At 47.5% G+C, this 20,415-nt stretch overlaps 1 protein-coding gene across 4 annotated transcripts in view; it reads right to left on the bottom strand.

Moving 5' to 3' along the window:
- Positions 1-20,415, bottom strand: part of TFDP1 (transcription factor Dp-1) — a 146,176-nt gene that overhangs the window by 87,258 nt on the left and 38,503 nt on the right. For 3 of the 4 annotated variants that reach the window (XM_073614560.1, XM_073614558.1, XM_073614559.1), the window contains exon 3: positions 14,213-14,279. In XM_073614560.1, coding sequence (XP_073470661.1) covers positions 14,213-14,279 — 67 coding nt within the window. Of the gene's footprint in view, positions 1-14,212; positions 14,280-20,415 lie in introns of those variants that run through there. The other variant, XM_073614561.1, reaches the window with a different exon arrangement.

Genomic DNA, 20,415 nt, shown 5'->3' with positions numbered 1-20,415 from the left:
TCAAGACCCCCTAAAACCTCGGGTGGGTACTAGGGCTGTCCTGAAAGACTACTGGAAAAGACGTTACCGGTAAGCGTAACTTTAATTTTCCCTTCCCGTCTTTCAGGACAGCCACATTGAGAGGATAGACGAGCACTTACCAGTTAGGGTGGGACAACAGCTTGCAATACCTTTCGCCCAAAGGATTGCTCACTTGCTGATACCAGATCCACTCTGTAGTGTTTCACAAAAGTAGTGAAACTAGACCATACGGCTGCTTTGCAAATCTGCTCTGGCGTTGCTCCAGCTCTTTCCGCCTGTGAAGCCGCCATAGCTCTGGTAGAGTGTGCTTTAATTCCCATGGGGGCCTCTCTACCCGCTAGCCTGTAGGCCTAATAGCTATTCTGAGCCACCTGGCAATGGTGCGTCTAGACGCCTTCTGTCCCTTTCTTGCTCCGCAAAAAGAAATAAAGAGAGAATCTGACTTTCTAAAATTCTTTGTCAGCTCCAAATAACGTAGGATACATCTCCTGACGTCTAAAGTGTGAAACCTGAATTCCCTTTCACTTGACGGATTAGGACAAAAGGTTGGTAAAGTTACCTCTTGGCTTCTATGGTATTTTGAAGCCACCTTCGGAAGAAAAGCCGGGTCAGTCTTAAAAACGACTCTATCCGGAAATACAACACAAAAGGGGGGTCTAATTGAAAGAGCCTCTAACTCACTGACCCTCCTGGCTGTGGTTACAGCCACCAAAAAAACAGCTTTATATGTTAGGTCCTTTAGAGTACACTCCTCTAAAGGTTCGAACGGGGGTTCAGTCAAAACCTGCAAGACCAGGGAAAGATCCCACTTAGGGAAGGAAGGACCCTGCACTGGTCTTTGTCTTGCCAGGGCTCTGAAAAACCTGACCACCCAAGCGTTGGTGGCCAGGGATTTTTCAAGATATGTGCCAAGTGCTGAAACCTGGCTCTTAAGGGTACTGATGGCTAACCCCTTAACAGCCCCGCACTGCAGAAACTCCAGGACTGCTAGAGGGCTCTGCACCTTAAAGGAGTTTTCTAGGCACCAAGCCTTAAAACGCCCCCAAACCTTTTGGTAGATTTGGCGCGTCTCCTCCTTTTTACTATCGAGGAGGGTGGCTACCAGTTGATCTGAAAAGCCCTTGCTTCTTAGAATCTCTTCTTCAGAAGCCAAGCAGCTAAGTTCCAGCGGGCTACCTGGGGGCCGAGAACTGGGCCCTGCGACAGAAGATCCCTCCTGGACGGAAGGAGCCAGGGCGGTTCCGCCGCATACTGCCCGAGAATCGAGAACCAAGCTCTCTTGGGCCAGTACGGAGCCACTAAAATTAGTGTGGTGTTTTCTACCTGGAATTTTCTTAGAACTGCTGGCAGAAGCACCGGGGGTGGGAAGGCGTAGCAAACTCTGAAGTGCCAACTTTGTGTCAGAGCGTCTACTCCTAACGCGTTCTCCCATCTGCTGAGAGAAAAGAAGTATGGGGACTTTGTATTGCTTCCTAAAGGAAATAGGTCTACCTCTGGGAGGCCCCATCTCCTGACTATGAGGTCGAACACCTCCTGATTGAGTACCCAGTCCGCCTCTCTCAGCTGTGTTCGGCTGAGAAAATCGGCCACTACATTCTTCTTCCCCTTTAAGTACACTGCTGAAAGGGACAGAGCATTGGCCTCTGCCCAGCCCAGAACCTCTGTGGCTAGGCTTAACAGCACCCCGCTTCTCGTGCCACCTTGCTTGTTTATATAAGCAATGGCCGAAGAGTTGTCGGACCGTACCTGGATATGTTGTCCCAGTAGGTCTTCCCTGAAAGCTGTGAGTGCCAGTCCTACTGCTTTTAGTTCTTTCCAGTTGGAGGACCTTTTGAGCTCCTCTTCCTTCCATGTCCCCTGCACCAACTGGGATCCCAGATGTGCCCCCCAGCCTCTGCCACTTGCGTCCGTAGTAATCACTCTGGAGACTGGAATGATCCACAGGCGCCCCCGAGACAGATTTATCTGCTTCCTCCACCACCAGAGGGACCTTTTGACCCGAGGAGGGATAGAAAGCAGCGTGTCTAAAGACTGCTGCTAGAATCAGTGCCTGCAGGGGACGGAAGTGAAGGCCTGCCCACTGGACTGCCGGGATGGCAGAAGTCAGCAGGCCGAGGGTTGACATAGCCACCCGTATTGTTACCTGCTGACTGCTCTGAAGGCATGCTACTGCTTGATCTAGCTTCAGAATTTTTTCTGGTGGGAGAAAAACTTTTAGCCGAGTAGAATCCAGCAGGTATCCCAGATAGGAAATCTGTTGAGCTGGAATAAGGCTGGACTTTTCCAGATTTAGCAGCCATCCTAGCTCTTTCAGGGTTGTCTTTGTGAGTTCCAAATCCCTGATTAGCTGTTCTGAGGATGGTGCGAAAAGAAGAAGATCGTCTAGGTAGGCAATAATTGATACCCCCCTGATTCGCAAAAAGGCCATAGCCTCCGCCATGACTTTCGTAAATACTCGGGGTGACGAGGATAGGCCAAATGGCAGCGCCTGAAACTGTAGGTGAATAGTTTCGTCTTCCACCTCTACTGCCAGGCGTAGGAATTTTTGAAAGCCTCCGCAATGGGGATGTGGAGGTAGGCGTCCTTCAAATCTAGCGACACCATGTAACAGTCCTGGGGAAGTAGCGCCCTGACAGTGAATATTGATTCCATCCGGAATCTTTTGTAAACAATCACTTTGTTCAGAGGTTTCAGGTTTAGAATTAACCTGTAACTCCCCGAAGGCTTTCTCACCACGAAAACGTGTGAATAAAAGCCTGTCCCTTCTTCTTCCTTTGGAACTCTGCACACCACATTCTGATGTTCTAGTTCCCTTAATGCCCCTAGGAGGGCCTCTGCTTTTGCCAAACACTTGGGGAGAAGCGTTATTAAGCTTCGACGTGGAGGGGGCTTTGTAAATTCCAGACAATACCCCCTTCGTATGATCCCCAGTATAAATTGATTGGGGGAGATTACTTCCCATTGTGGAAGGAAGGCTCTCAATCTTCCCCCCACTGTGACCCCTGAGTCACTGGGTCTTATTGGGCTGTTCAGGAGGGCGAAAAATCGCACCTCCTTTGCCCTTACCCCTTTGGCTCCAAGTCTTTTTCCCCTGTGACTTGGGAGGCCTACTCTTTTGTGGACGAAACCCTTTCCTGGGTTGATTTGGGGATTTTCGTTTAACTGGGAATGCTTTCTTTTTATCAGCGGTACGGTCTAATACTGTCTCTAGACCTGGGCCGAAGAGCAGATCACCGGTCAGCGGAATGCCACACAGCTTGACCTTTGATGCATTGTCGCCTGGCCACGTTTTGAGCCAGAGAGCTCTTCTGGCTGAGTTGGCAAGTGCCGCAGTCCTGGCTGACATGCGCACTGACTCTGCCGAAGCATCCGCTATGTATGCTACGCCTCTCAGTATAGTTGGAAAGGACGCTAAAATAGTCTCCTTAGCCGTACCTGCCTCAATATGAGCCTGGATATGCGTAAGCCAGTGCTCGAGGTTTCGGGCCACCACCGTGACTGCCATCTCTGGTTTCAGATTACCTAGAGTTGATTCCCAGGTCTTTTTTAACAGGGAATCTATTCTCTTGTCCATGGTATCTGTCAGAGCTCCCAGATCCTCGAAGGCCAGGTCTGTGTGTCTGGACACCTGCGAGAATTCTGCGTCCAATCCGGGGTTTTTGTTGCAGACTGAGGCAGGATCGTCCGAAAAAGGGAATCTTCTTTTTAGGGCCCCAGAAAAGAAGGGTTTTCGTTCGGGATCCTGCCATTCTTTTTTGACCGTTTCTACTAGGACCTCATGAACAGGAAATACCTTTCTTTTCTGTTCTTTTAAGCCCCTATACATTTGGCCACGGAGAGATAGGGTCTTTTTATCCTCCTGGATACCCAGGGTAGTGTGGATAGCCCCTAAGAGGTCCTCTACCTCATCAAGGGACAACTTGTACCTTGAGGGCTTCCTGCACTCCCCCTCCCTACTCTCCTCCTCCGAGTCGTCCTGAGACCCGGAGGTAGCACTGTCAGGTTCCTCCCTTGCTTCCTCTCTGGAAGTGCCTGCCACTTCAGCTGAGGTGGCGGTCCCTGGTTGAGAAGATGCAGAGTCCTGTGCTAAACATGGGATTGTATTCTGAGATGCAGGTGAGGGTTTAAGGGGAACCTGTAACCCTTCAAACAGGGTCTTAAATGATTGGAAGGTTGAAGATAATTCCTTAACTGATGCTGCTAACCCTGACTCCTGTTCAGAAGTTCTTTCGTCAACAAGAGCATCTATACAGTTTTTACATAAGACCTTTTTCCAAGCCTCCCCCAGGGTGTCCCTACAGGAGGCACACTTTCTCTTAGAGCTATGTGGGGGCTTTTTCTCAGAAGCTTTCTGAAAAACATAGAAAAAAAAAAAAACAAATACCAATCAATATCCCACACAGCCTGACACAGCAATACAATCCTGGGGAGATTCAAGTCCCTCCTTTACAACTGAGGGACCTGGTCTCCCCCCCCTCTGCCCACCTAGAGGGGTTTCTTCCCCACCCCACCCCCATACAGGAACCCTAAGGGGGGAGGGAAAGCCTAGGTAGAGGGGGAACCCTTCCCCAGGGTACCCTTACCTTAGGCTGGCATCGCTGAGCGCCGTCTGAGCATCTGCTTCCGACATGCTGGTGGGCGGCCTGTGGAGTCTTTACACTGCCTGTGCAGTGAACAAACTCCTCTCCAGTCTGTGCCCGGCCCTCTATCAGCGCCGCACGACCCGGAACCGGAAGCCGCGGGTCAAAGGACACACTTCCGCCCCCCCCCCCGCCGGAAATGACGTCACCCGCCGTCCGGCCCGCTCGGCTCCACTGCGGCCTGTACCCTGTACAGGGGGGACAGAGGTGTATCCTGCTAACAGCCCTGTGGCTGTGAAAGAGGGCCCCCCCAGACTTCCACCAGCGCTCGGTAAAGTGGAGGAGGCGGACGAGATGCGGCCGGTATGTAGCCTGCCGCTAACTCAGAGACCCCTGTCTCTTTAGTTAGGGATTTTAGTAATATAGCCCCCAGTCTCCCTGACTGCTTAGGCCTGGTTCCAGACGCAGTGTCTCCCCACCCGGGGGAAACACAAACAACTGAGGCTGGCAGGGGGAGGTGAAAATTTATGGGGGCTGGCGCAGTGTTTCCCAGGAAGAGGAGGAGCCAAGGTCTCAATGTGGCTGTCCTGAAAGACGGGAAGGGAAAAAAAACCCTTCTATATGCCTCTTTTTTACTCACCTTAAGCAGCGGTTATGTGATATTTCAGCCCCAAGTCTTCTTTATTTCCTACTTTGGGTCCTACCTTGGGTGTCCACATCACTGCCTGCGTGACATGGACACTTCCTATCGGATGGACACTTTAGGTGAACATGAATTTCCACATTCAAGCCTTCTTTGCAAAATATTTTCATTGTACATTCAGTAATTTGACATAAAGTGATTTGCTTAAAGTGAAGCAAAACCAGCAAAGTTATAAAGAAAAAAATTGCTAGCAAATATTTATGCTAGAAGGGACCATAAAATCTTTCCCCTGGCTTCAAAGTTGAACTTCAAGAAAAGCAACTGTCTAAACACTTACTTGAATGTTGGCGTGCTTTGTGTACTTCTTCCAGATCTGTGCAGTAATCCAGTGTAATACTTTGCCTTTGTGCAGGAGCTTCCTGTAACACAGACCGATCTCTCTGCTGCCCTCTCTCCTTATGCTAGATGATTGGTCTTTCTGCAGGTAGCCTGTGGTGGGTGGACTTAATGGTTCTCTGCCACAACTCTTCTCTATGCAGAAGCTTAGTACAGCACAATGAAGCCATTGCTACTTTTTTTTATAGTAACTTGGTTTTTAAACGGCGTTTGGTGCACGCAAATACAGATTTATATCCTATTGTGGCTGTTAAGGAATATATTTAAGAGAAACTTTGTGCCCAGAGTTAATTTAAGAGTGCCATGATGTGTAAATATGCAGTGCATTCTGGAACATTATGGAAAAACCAACAGTGAGGCCAAAACCCTTCAACTTAACCACTTCAATACCAGGCACTCCCCCCCCCCCCTTCCTGTCCAGGTCAATTTTCATCTTTCAGCACTGTCGTGCACTTTGAATGACAATCAGCAGTCATGCAACACTGTACTCTAACCAAATTTTTATAATCTTGTTCCCACAAATTGAGCTTTCTTTTGGTGGTATTTGATCACCTCTGGTGTTTTTTGTTTTGCTAAGCAAATAAAAAGACCGAAAATTTTGAAAAAAGAAAAAGTGTTTGTTATAAAATTTTGTAAATAAGTATGTTTTCTCCTTCACTAATGGGCACTGATAAGGCGACACTAATGGGCACTGATAAGGCGACACTAATGGGCATTGATAAGGCGACACTAATGGGCACTGATAAGGTGGCATCAATGAGTTGGCACTGATGGGCAGCACCGACGGGTACTTATGGGTGGCACTGATAGGCATCACTGACAAGGAGACACCAGCAGGCACTGATTGGCATCCCTGGTGGTCCTGAATGGGCTTTCCTCTAGTCATGTCTGTCAGACGCGATAGAGGAAAAGCCAAAACACGGCTTTTCCTGTTTACACCATGATTAGCAGTGATTGGACACAGCTGATCATGTGGTAAAGAGCCTCAGTCAGAGGCTCTTTACCTAGATCGGAGTTGCAGAGTGTCAGACTGACACACAGCACAACCGATCGCCGTGCTGCATGCCCCCACGGGCGCACGCGGCTCGTTATCCTGCTGGACGTCATATGATGCCCAGTCAGCATAACTGAACCACCGCCCCGTCATAAATCTGCTATAGGCCAGGCGGGAAGTGGTTAAATAGGAACTGCAGTCTGCTCATATAATTTGTAATAAAAACCATCTTTGCCATTCTGAGTTTCCCTCCAACCACTCTGCATATTTTATATATACTGTGACTCTGTACTTGCCAAATATGCTGCAGAAATCTCCCTCCACTGAGACTGGGCACCTGAAGATGCTTCCTGTTCACTTCCTGGATTTCTAGTTTAAAAGCATAGAAGAGACAGCACTTCTGGAAATTAAGTCTTGAATCTTTTATTCAAGAAGACCATGTAGAAAAGGTAAATGTCTAATGCATTTCGGCAGAGCCTTGGAGAAAAAAAAAAAAAAAGGGTAAAGCGTTTGAACATGGTCGTATAAAGATATGAGAAATAATTTCCAGAACCTACGGCTTTTCTATGCTTTTAAACCAGTGATTTCGTTTTGGATGCAGGAAGGACATCCTCAGCCAGAGCACCTGGATTGGGTGTGCCACCAATCATCTCATATCCAGCTTCAATGTTCAGAGCGGTGTATCTGTGTTGCACGTGTTGGAGTAACTTCCTGGATTTACACACACACACACACACACCCCTCCAGCTCTGCAGCTCTCATTGGCCCTCTTATGACTCAGCCACTCCCCCTTCCTGGCAAACTCGAGAGAGAGAGTGCTGTGCATGATGCCATAAGCCTAGGATTTTTACCAGACAAGAAAGAGGAAGTGGGCTATATAAGGTATTTACTGGCAGAAAAAAATGTTTTACTATCCAAAGTAAAAACAAGGGCAGAATATTTAATAGATAAAAAGTTAAAAAAATGACTGAGCTCCAACATACAATTTTGTCAGCTAAATGGAAATCTCTGCGCATTATATTTGCACATAAACAGCTTCCTTTGTGTAACCTATCGGTCCCATTAAAAGAGCAAACAAAAATGGGGGCGTGACCGGAAGCCGACCTGCATGGACGTGTGAGCCTTTAGCTCCCTCTCAGCCCACAGCTGCACGGCCTAATTAGGGGGCTTTACTACACCCGTACATGGGTGGTTCCAGGAGAACCCGATCCATTGCAGCTCGGGTATCATCCCAGCCTCCGCCAGGCTCATCAGCAACCTTCAGGGGCTACTTTACACCCCCTCCCATGCCGGTGGGATGGACAAAATGGCGCCGGCGGCCTCCTCCATGCGGACTCTGCCACTGGGATGCCACGGCTCTAATCCACCCACAGAGCTCCCCCGCGCTGGACTGGATGTCGCCCAGTCCGCATATCACACCGAAGGGCACAGTGAGTCTCTCCCTCCACTCTGCTCCCCAGGAGACGGTGCTCCAGAGAATACAGCCCGCTCCACTAGGCCCTCCTGCACACAGTGCACAGACGCCTTTCCACGGCTGCTGCGAAGGGCCTCAGACCCAGGCATGTCAGCTGAGGCCCCCGGCTCTCTCACCTCCTCAGAAGATTCAGAGTACTTTCCCCCCCCGCCAGCTCCTCTATACACACAGGACAATGAGCATACCCCAGCAGGTCCCCAGAGGCAACGTACGCCACAGCAGGCCTATCAGGCCCTAGCCTCTCCTAAAACACAAAGGCAATCTCGCTCCATGGGGCTTAGATACCGCAGGTGGGGATGGGGACCGGGCCGCTGCATATGCCCAGGCTGCTAGCTCCCCGATTTCCACTGTTGCAGGGGAATCACAGAGGTGGCCTGCTTAACAGCCACAATTTTCAATGGAGAAGAGCACATGGGGCCCCCAGTCACGGTCGGCAGCACAGGCCCAAACCGAGACTTTTTTTCCAGCAATATCAGCAATCACCTCCCGCCTTTCAATATGCCCCTCACCAGATGGCACCGGACCCCCATAACCAACCACCTCCCTCTTGGCAAGCTTACATTCAAGCCATCCCAACCAAGGAGGATTTTAAGCAATTAATCGAAGATGTTAAATCTACCTGCCGAGCTGAAATTCAAGTACGCCAAACTAACTTTAAACACTTGTCTGACAGGGTGCAGATGGAGGAGGAAGAAGTCCAGGAAACCAAACTAGCAGTGCATCGTACCCAATTGCAAGGTGCGGACCATCGCATGTTGTTGAGAGATATGCAACGCTATGTAGAGGACTTGGACAATAGGGGGCGCAGGAACAACATTCGAGTCAGGGGCCTACCTGAAACGGAGGGCCCAGACGACTTGCACACCACCCTGCAAACCCTATTTAATGACCTCCTGGGAGATCCCCCAGATAAACCCATAGAAATGGACAGGGCTCATCGTGCTCTACATCCTAAGGGACCAGTCTCTAAACCACGCAAAGTCATCTGCAAAGTCAACTCGAACCCGCTAAAAGAGGATATCATGCGGAAAGCCCGATCCATCCGGAAGGTGGTCTTCGCTAATACACATATTCAGCTTTATGCAGACCTCTCATGGATCACCTTGCAGAAACGCAGGCTCCTACAACCTTCTCCGCTTGCTGCAGGAAAAGCACAATTACCGATGGGGCTTCCCCCCCTTCAGCCCAACAGCACGGAGAGGCGGACAGTCGGCTGTACTACGCTACCCCGAAGACTTGGAGGCCTTCTGTGACACCTTGGGGCTCCCTGTCCCCCAGCTCCAGGACTGGGACTTGCTGGCTACCCCACCCCCTCCTCTCTCAGTCTGGCAGAGGGTCCCTCTGACTAAGCGCTCTAGGGGTCAAGGCACCCCCCATAAGACTGCCAAACCTAAAGGACTGCAGAGACCAAGTTCTCAATACTTGTCTCTCAGCCGCGAAAAGCATATCCCTCAGGCTGACCTCTTTGCCCACCCCTTAATACATGTTCCATAACTTCCTAGGCCCCCCACTGTTATTCCCCCGCAAAGCATATTGGGCGGTTCTGATCGAAGTTCTGAGAGTGGTTGACATTACGCTCACCGCCCCCCCTCCCCCCCCGTAGTTTACTCCCTTGAGTTCCTTTAAAGTTCTATCGTTGTTTCTAGAGTATCAACACTTTCTTCCCTTACTTCTAGCCGGTCGGACCTACTGGAACTTAGTTAATCCTGCGTTTTGCAGGACATGCAGAGTTTGTATGCAACGTCTACCATGCTTATTGTGTATAATATTAACCTGTCCTCTCTTTGCTTCTACCTTTGCCTTCTTTACCCTTTCCCCGGCTCGACTCACGCTCCTGACAACCATCCAGACATCCCCTCGGCATCCTCCCTACCTTGGCACCATGGCAGTCCGGCAGCTGGACCAGATAAGTATCTTTGCCTTTGCACATACCCATCACTATGGCTAAGGTAATGTCATTCAATGTACACGGGTTAAACTCCAACAGGAAGAGACATCTGGCGCTTACCGAGTTCAGGCATTCTGGGGCAGACATTATCATGATTCAGGAGACTCATTTTAACAAGGGGGACGCCTTCGCGGTCGCCTACAGACGTTACCCTCAGATCTATCAGGAGTTTAACCCCCGTAAACGCGCGGGAGTAGCTATCCTTTTTAAAGCGAGGATTACCCTTCCAATGCTCCGAGTCCTATATTGACCCAAGGGGATACTACATTATACTACGCAGACAGTGGCAGACTCAGATGGTCACCCTATGCACCCTCTATGCCCCAAGCACCCATCAGATTAACTTCCTAACTAAGGTTTTTGCATGCCTGTTTCGAACGCCAAACGAATTCCTGATAGTTAGAGGGGACTTTAATCTATCCCACTCATCGGTATACGACCGCCACGCGGTAAACCCAGACACTCACAGACCAGGACCTCTAGAGAATCAAAACTTTTTTGGCAGATCACTAGATGCTATGTCCTGTTCGACTCTTGGCGGGCTCTCCATCCCGGGGAAAGACCTCCATGTTTCACTCTGCACCCCATCGCACGCACTCTTGTATCGATTATCTCTTTGTTAACAATGCCACTCTACGGGTTACCGATGATGCGCGGATCCATCCGATCTCCTGGTCGGACCATGCCCCCATTCTCATGACACTGAATCTGGGCACCACTAATCGTAGACCCTGCCACTGGCAACTTAACACTTTTCGCCTACAACACCCCCCCTCTAAGATGGAGCTAGACTCAACACTGCAGCATTACTTCCTTGAGAACGCAACTCCTGAGGTTTCCCCCTCAGTCCTTTGGGAGGCCCACAAGGCAGTCCTTCGAGGCTGGTGCATAGCGCTTGCCTCGGCCATGAAAAAAAGATGCGATGGCTGCTAAGCTGCGGGTCAAAGGGGAGCTTAGGGCCTTGAAGCAGAGTCTACAAGTCTTCCCATCAATACCCCTCCTTAAAAAAAATTGTCTGCCTACGCATGACTCTCAAAGAACTCGCAATTGGCCAGGTGGAAAAAGCCAATTGCTTTATTATGCTCTATTATGATAAGGGTAACAAGGCCCACTCCCTCTTGGCCCGCAAACTGGCTGAACGCTCAAACTTAACCACACCTCATCAAATTAAAAAAAAAAAAAAAAAAAAAAAAAAAAAGGAAGGAGGGCTGCCTGATCTCCTATCCCCATGATATAGCTCAAACCTTTGGAGGAATTTTATACCACGTTATATAATAACCCCGAGATCCCCCATGGCCCTCCCTCTCCTGAACTGACTGACCCAATACTTGGAACGTAGCGGGATCCCCCAACTCCAGGCCTCAGACCTCCTTTCTCTCAACACAATCATATCCGAGGAGGAAATTACCTCCACCATCAAGACCTTGCCCACCCGTAAATCCCCAGGCCTAGATGGACTCCCCTATGAATACCACAAATCCTTTCTCCCTATTCTTCTGCCGCACATGTGTAAATTTTTAATGCTTTCCTCCAACAAGCACCTATACCCTCTGACATGCAGAGGTCATGTCTCACATTAATCCCAGAACCCGATAAAGACCACGCCCTATTTCCTAGTTATAGATCAATTGCACTCCTAAATTCTGACTTAAAATTTTTTACAAAGCTCTTATCAATACGCCTGAACGCGATATTGCCATCCCTGATACATAAAGATCAGGTGGGCTTTGTCCCCCTCTGCCAAGCAGGGGATAACACGAGGTGGGTCATCGATTTGATAGATGCGGCGAGCAGGGAAGGCCAGGCGTCCCTCATCCTGGCACTGGACGCAGAAAAGGCATTTGATCGCCTTGGCTGGCCTTTCCTGTTCGCCACACTAAGACACATGGGCTTTCAGGGACCCTTTCGGCGGGCCATTCAAAATTTATAAACTAACCCCAGGTCCCAGGTTAAGACCCCTTTTGCTCTATCCCCCACTTTCTCAATAGCAAACGGTACCCGCCAGGGATGCCCGTTCTCTCCTTTATTGTTCGCACTGTGCGTTGAGCCCCTGGCAGCGTCCATTCACAGAAACCCAAACATCCGGGGTGTTTCGGTCCGAGGGAGGGAGTTTAAACTAGCATTGTTCACAGACGATGTCATACTTACCCTCACTCAACCTAGGATATCACTGCCCAATTTACACGCCGAACTTGATACCTACAAATCCCTCTCCGGATACAAAATCAACGCAACCAAAATCAGAGGCACTCCCAATTAACATCCCGGCTGCAGAAGCACAGCATCTCCAGCAATGCTTCCCCTGTCACTGGAAGACCTCGGCCCTGAAATACTTAGGGGTCCAAATCATGCCGTCCTATACATCCCTATATCAAGCAAATTTCCCACCCCTCTTCCGCCAAATAAGGGATCGCTTAGAGAAATGGAAGACCCACCATATCTCCCCTTTTGGGCAGGGTGGCGTCTGTAAAGATGACCATTCTCCCCAAACTTCTGTATTTGTTCCAGACACTGCCCACTCCAGTCCCCTATGGACAACTGCGGAAACTTCAGGTGGACCTGGTGCGCTTTGTCTGGAACTATAAGTAGAGACAGGATACCCCGCTCAGTGCCAGTAGCTTCTCGAACAGAAGGGGGGCTGGCATTTCTCGACCTGGTGAAGTATTACCAAGCGTCTCAACTGAGCCATCGCCTCCTGGTTCACCCAAAGGGCATATAATAAATGGATGGAAATCAAAAAGATATGGCTAGCTCAAATATACCCAAATAGCTTGCTTTGGAGTGCGAACGCAGAGGTGGACCCGGAGAGACTCTTGGGGTCAATGACCCTAGTTAGATCGCTCTGGCTTAGACTTTCTCATACCCATGGGCTCAGCTCAGAGAGGTCACTCCTAACCTCCTTTCTTTACAACCCCGACCTGCCTGCCGGTCTCACACGCCAGATGTCCTTGCCATGGGCGACACAAAACCTTTTTCATATAGGCCACCTGGTGGACCCCAGGCCACGCAATCGGTTATCATTTACCCAACTTCAGACAAAACATGACTTGCCTCGCCAGGCGTTTTATGGATATTTGCAGATACGTCACTATGCCCAATCTATTGCCCCGAATCTCCAATTCTCAGCGCCATCCCCTTTCGAGAGCATAATCCTAGAAGGAACGGCACGCCGAGGCCTGATATCTGATATCTACCAGCTGCTCAATTCCCCCTGCATTACCCCTGCATTACCATCCAAGCACGCGTATCTGCTTCCCTGGGAGAAGTGATCCCAGAAGTGACATGGCGGACGATATGGTCTCAGACAGCAAAAAGCTCCTACTGTACCCTTTATAAGGAGAACACAAAGTTCTCTATTTTTGGTACCCGACACTGGACGTGCTTCATGCTATATATCCCTCCTGCTCGGATAGGTGCTGGCGCTGCTAGGGAGAGAGGGGCACCCTTTACCACATATACTGGAGCTGTTCCAAGAGTGTCCCTTTTTGGGCAGAGACACAGCTCCTGCTATCCCACCTCTTGGGAGTACAGGTCCCTCTGACTCCAAAACTATTTTTACTAGGGGTGTCACTTCTACAGATTTCCAAATCCTCTAAAAAAATTGCTAACAGCTGCTCGATGCCTGGTTGCCCTCCACTGGAAATGCACAATAAGGTCTGGGAGGAGTGACACCGCCATGAGGATCTGCCTTGAGCCGAGCCTCCATCCCTACCCACCCCTCCTACCCTCCTCTTAGTCTTACCCCTTTCTTCACTTTCTAACATGTTTTTCTTGCTCCTTCTTACTCTTTCCTCCCTGTTTCTCTCTAACCATGTAATAGCCTGTAGCAGACGTTGTTTGAGGATTGATGCTGTATGCAGTATGTCAGATATAATTACTCACCATTCACCGTGCTATGTACTGATACACTGTATGCATTGGCTAAACTGCTGCTCTTGTGACTTATGTACATTACAGTGCACAGGTCATGTTCATTTGCTGATTGATAAGATTAATAAAAAATGTTATTTGAAAAAAAAAAAAAACATTATCCATATCGCCCATCAGGTTTACCATTTTCGCTGAGGAAAGTCGGAGTGTCAATACTTTTCAGCTCACAGAAGAACAATCTAGTTGTACAGGTAAAGCTTACAGCAAGAAATCCACAAAAATTTACCTTTTGCTGGGCTGAGATTTTGATCAACAAATACTTTGAGCTCTCCGTTTGCTTCAATTAAACCAGCCTGGAATAAAAAAAAAATAAAATACAAAATGACAAACCAAACGTCTATGCATCACTAGTTAAACAAAAGCAGAATAGCAAAGACAAGCTGCTGCACAATGAAACTGTCTTCTGCAGTCACATGCAAGTTAGAGAAACCAAGGCAGCTGAAATATCTACAATCCAAACAATCTAACTCATATCCTGTGTGACTTTACTTTTTGTCAGTAACCATTCACATTTTTATATATATATATATATATATATTTTAAACGTAATCTCAATGCTGCACAAAAATCATCTTCCTCAACAATTATATTTAACACATTAACTATGAACAAGGTTAAAGTCTGGAGGAAGAGTGCCCCTCAGTGGTCAATTTCTAGCAAAGAACTTGCTTAAAGTGATAAAAAAAAAAAAAAAAACACAAGAAAACGATCCGTTACAAACAAATATGTCATACTTGCCTCCACTGTGCAGCTCGTTGTGCACAGAGTGGCCCCGAACATCCTCTTCTGGTGTCCCCCTGCGGCTCTCACAGCTCCTCCCCACATCAGATAACCCCCCTAGGAGAAGCGCTCTCCCGATGGGGTTTCCTTGCGGGCACGCTCCCGAGTCCAGCATTTGCGTCCACAGACACAAATGCTGGATTCGGCCCCGCCCCCCCCTGCATCATTGGATTTGATTGACAGCAGAGTGAGCCAATGGCTGCATTGCTATCAATCTATCCAATCAAGAGCCGGGACCCCGGAGAGAGTGACAGCGCGCCCCCGAAGAGATGAAGGGGCTCGGGCAAGTAAAAATGGGGGGCTGGGGGGGCATTGACTGCCAGGTGTTATTTCACCTTAATGCACAGGATGCATTAAGGTGAAAAAACACAAGGGTTTAAAACCCCTTATATATGCGAAGGCTTCATGTACACGGGAAGTTTTAAAACCTCAATGATTTAACTTGACAGATAGCCGACATTTAAAAACATCTGTTGTGCAACATTTACATGACACGTTTGTGTTTAGAAGCGTTTTTTACATTGAAAATAATCAAAAATTTTACAGGCATTTGGCTTTTTAAATGCCTCTGAACATCCGTCCTGAATGCATTTTTTTGCTTTACGAAAAATGCTTCTAAACTCAACTGCCTAGAAATGACCCTGTGTACATGTACTGATAAGATAACAGAGGAGAGTTTAGGGGCAGCTAAAAGAACACCCCCAACTGCTCCTAAACGTCCATTTACCAGCAGCAGTGTACATGAGCCCCGAGATCTCTGAGCTAAGCATATTATACTATTTTGTGATTTTTTTAAAGTGAACTGTATTTTAAATTTAGGGCATTTTAGTTTTAAAAATGATTTACCGCGAATGCCAAAGACTCAAGGTATTCCATATTCTTTGTTCTTTTATTTATTCTCACATTAAAGAGATTATAGACATTGATAACATACAGAAAGCTGTAGATATAATTTTTATAGTGGGTGTTCCGGGAGTTTTCTTTTTTTAGGGTTCAACTGCAGTAAGAAGGTTGTTAAAGGCTGGCTTTCCCATTCTCAGATTAAGGGGAATTAAAAACTGGTGTTCATGGAAATGTATATTTCCCATAGACATACAGCGCAGTTTTCCCCTGCTCCCCCACAAGATTTGATTGACAGCAGAAGGAGCCAATGGCTCCCACTGCTGTCCGAGGCTTCTGTGAGACTAGGAAGAGGGGAAAGAAGAGATACAGATGGGCACAGTGCTGGATTGAGAAAAGGACTTGCGTAAGCCTCTAGGGAGAACAAGTGGCAAAATTTGTACCTTAATGCAGGGAATGCATTAAAGTATAAAACATTTTAACTTTGGAAACACTTTGATTAGTCTTATTGGTTTATTTGGACGTACAATTGCGCCGATCTTACCCGGAACCAAAAAGGTGCCAAATGTAGTAGTGGGGGTGAGGGAAAGAAGAAAACAAGTGGAGCTTCCCCTTTTGGGTGGAGCTACGCTTTAACTTCTGAAACTATCCCCTATCAGAAGGCAGGAGAGATTTGCTTGTGTTAGTACAGAGATCAGGGACAAAGCATTTAAAAAGGGGATGTAAAGGTTAGTTTTTTTCTTACAAACATGTTATACTTACCTCCCCTGTGCAAGAGTTTTGCACAGTGGACCCCCGATTGTCTTCCTCTGGGGTCCTCCAGCAGCGCTCCTGGCTCCCCCTCTTTGAGTGCTCCCCGGAGACCCGAATTCCCTGGGGGCACTCGAGCAGGCGCGCTCACGAGTCCTGCTGCTGCATCCATTGACCCAGACAGCAGGACTCAGCCCCGCCCCCTTGTCACTGGCTTTGACTGATAGCAGTTGGAGTCAATGCTCCTGCTGCTATCAATCCAGTCAATGGAGGACCCGAGACAGCGGCTGGAGCTGTTCTGCTCGTCACTGGAACGATCGGGTTCACGTAAGTAAAGGGGGGCTTCTAGGGGGCTACTGCACTCAAAAAGGTTTTTCACCTTGATGCACCAAGGTGAAAAACCTTGAGTGTTTACAACCCCTTTAACAATGGCATGGGTACTTACAATAAATCATATTTTATGTAAAACCTTTATGCCAAAAGGGAAAAAAAATTCTGTTGCTGTAACGGATTATCTGGAGTTTAGCTTCAATTTGTTAGTGTATTCAAATCTGCTAATACAGCCAACAATCCCCTCAGACTGAAAACTCTGCTGTGTCTAGTGCTCCTTCATCCAGGAGTGTTACTGGACAGATCAGCAGATGAACACGGGGGGGGGGGGGGAGAGCGCCTAAAAAAAGAAAATGAATGCAGCCACATCTAGTAATTGGTAAGCTGCAATTACATTTTTTGTTGTGGGTTTAATACTGCTTTAAGTTCAACAAGGTTCCTGCCATATCTATATTATTTACAGTGCCTTGAAAAAGTATTCACACCCCTTGAAATTTTCCACATTTTGTCATGTCACAACCAAATACGTAAATGTATTTTATGTGATAGACCAACACAAAGTGGCACATAATTGTGAAGTGGAAGGAAATTGATAAATGGTTTTTAAAATTTATTACAAATAAATATCTGAAAAGTGTGGCATGCATTTGTATTCAGCCCCCTTTACTCTCATACCCTCAACTAAAATCTAGTGGAACCAATTGCTTTCAAAAGTCACCTAATTAGTAAATAGAGTCCACCTGTGTGTCATTTAATCTCAGTATAAATACAGCTGTTCTGTGACGCCATCAGAAGTTGGTTAGAGAACCTTAGGGAACAATCAGCATCATAAAGGCCAAGGAACACACCAGAAAGGGCAGGGATAAATGTTGGAGAAGTTTAACCAGTTTCGGACCAGCCACCGCAGTTTTACTGTAGCAGGTTGGTCCGGCTGCGCAAAATCACATTAGTATACGTGATGAGCGTGGCCTTCCGCGCCCCCCCCCCCCCCCCGTCGATCGGATTCGATCAGGAACTGATCAATCCCCAGGCCAAAGATATCTTGCCTGGACCTGGTGATCGCTCCTGGCGAATGACAACCTTCCCCTGTTGTGTAACTGTGAACACTGAGGGGAAGTGATGTCATCTCTCCTCGTATCGGTCTTTTCGTTCCAGACCGAGAGGCACACAATACCCCCCCCCCCCCAGTTAACCCCTTCACCACCTGTCACTGTGTCACCCAGTACAGCAGTCAGATTTTTCAGAGTCTCACTAGTGTACTAGTAAATTTAGCGACCAAAATGTCAAATTGAAGGTAGACTAGTGAAGAGGCCTACACGTTTGAGCATGACAGACAGTGAAGAGGAAGTCACTCATCTGTCAGATTCAAGCTCAGAATACAAACCTGTAGACAGCAGCGGCACCCTGACAGATAGCTCTGACGATGGAGTTGTGGTCCCTGCCAAGGTCAGGCGTACCAGGCCCCAATCTTCTGCTGTCGTTGAGGTGCAAGAAACGCAGGTCCCTCATATGGAGCAGAGAGCCAGTACTAGCGTCGCTATTCCTTTTGGTGAACTGGCAAGCACCAGCAGCCTAGTACATCCTGGTCATACATCCAGCACTGCAGTAACACTTGGTGTAATGGCGAGTCCCATAAGTGCAGTTCAAGCTGGCGAGGTGGCAAGCATGAGTAGTGTCTCGCTGCCACCAAGAAGACAAAACACAGGCTCGTCAAGCCCATAGTGCCCTTCCTGCTACATTCGTCAATCCTAATTGGGAACCCACCACTTCTGCAGCACCCGTACTTCCCCAATTCACTGGCCAACCCGGAATTCAGGTGGAAACAGTTGATTTTACGTCACATGATTTTTATTCACTGGTTTTTCACCGAAGATCTCTATAGATCTATTGTGGACCAAAGCAATTTGTATGCTGGTCAATTCATCCCTGCTAATCCCCAGCTGACCCTTGCCAGAGATTGGAAAAACCAATTACGGTTTCCGAATTTAAGGCCTTTCTGGGCCTAGCCCTCCTCATGGGCATAACTAAAAAAAAAGAATGCGTTGCAGTCATATTGGTCCACTGACCCAATTCACCATATGCCTGTGTTCTCTGCCATCATGGCCAGGACAGGATACTAGCAGATCTTGCTGTTCATGCACTTCAATGACAATGAACTCTGTCGTCCTCGGGGTGACCCTGGATTTGATCGGCTCTAAAAAATTCAGCCTCTCGTAAACCACTTGAGCCAACATTTTGCACCCTTGTTTACTCCCGATCAAGTTGTCTGCGTTGAGTCCCTGATTAAGTTTTCTGGCGGCTTGTCTATCAAACAGTACCTTCCCATCAAGCGTGCCCAGATACGGGGTCAAGATGTATAAGCTCTGTGACAGGGCCACAGGCTATATAGTTTTATAACAAACGGTTAAACCCCCTAATCGTTTATCGCTTCCTTTAACATCATTTATCCCCGTTTGCCAATTTAGTACACCCCAACTTAGGGTATACCAAGTTGTGCCAATTTTTCATCTGACTATTGCCTTTAGGTTGATCCCTATTGGCAACTAGATACACCCCTTTTTTAGGGTGTCTCTGTTTTCCAATCGTCCACCAACATTGTCGCTAATTGATGGGGCAAGTAGTTCCTTTAAATACATTTTTGTTATTGCTTTTTTCCAATTTATTTTTATTTGAATTTATTTTTATTATTTTCCTTATTTAATGTTTCCCTATTATGCTATATCCTTCAATATTTGTTCTACTGGCTATTTTATTCCCAATTTTTATATGATGATTATGGACTATTTTAATATTGGGATTGTATGTAATGGGAACATCATTAGCCATGACTGTGAACCGACACTGTGGCTGCATATTAATAAGTCTTGCGTTTATTTCGTTATAAATGAAGTGTTTTAAATCAACCAATTTTTATTTTTCTGCCTTTCCAATTTTAATTGATGTATTGAAGCCTTTACCCCTTGCAGTTCGGTTGGGGGTTGTCCGGCGCTATACGAGCTGCTAGCAAAGTATGCGCATCACGCACCAATCATCTTCTGCGGCGTCCATTACCACGCCCATAAGTCCGCCGCTTTTTACTGCAAATAACCTTTTCCTAGTAAACAAGGTGCGCTTCCCTGAAGACATTACGAAACGTACGCCGGAGCGGTACCTGGTCACGTGATCTCATCCTACTTCCGGTTCCTTAGTTGTCACTCTTATCGGGTGGAACGCACGCCAACCACGGAGGCGTTGTATGGCATACTACAGATGAGCGATCAGCCCCAGTGCTAGGTAGGCACCAACACATGTAAGTGGCCATTCGGCTATACTATTTGCTTTTAACTTTTTTAATAAACTATCACGCTATGGAAGCATCCATTGTTTTTTCTATGTCCCATGGTTAACCATCCGGGGAAGAAGCCTTTTGCCTATTGCTATCCAGTCTCCATATGTGAGCAGGCACAATCCTGCACAAGCGCTCATGACTTCCTTTTTAATTAAAGTAGTAATTTGCATCTGGTAAGCAGATTTTTCACCTATCACTGTGGGGTGTACTTCTTGGTGAAGGAATTTCCAATTTCCAAATTCATTACAGAAGATATTATCTATAGCTAGAAGATCACTTTTGTCTGCAATTGAATTGTGGCTGTTTTCTTTGCAATTGGGACTCTATCACTATCAATCACTGTTGTTCAACGTTGTGATTCACTACCTATGTTATACACAGTAGTATCTTTTTATATTAGT

This window comes from Aquarana catesbeiana, linkage group LG02 (genome assembly GCF_042186555.1).
Source record: "Aquarana catesbeiana isolate 2022-GZ linkage group LG02, ASM4218655v1, whole genome shotgun sequence".
NCBI classification, from domain to species: Eukaryota; Metazoa; Chordata; class Amphibia; order Anura; family Ranidae; genus Aquarana; species Aquarana catesbeiana.
The sequence above is the reverse complement of the archived record's forward strand: the minus strand, read 5'-3'. Positions and strand labels throughout refer to the sequence as shown.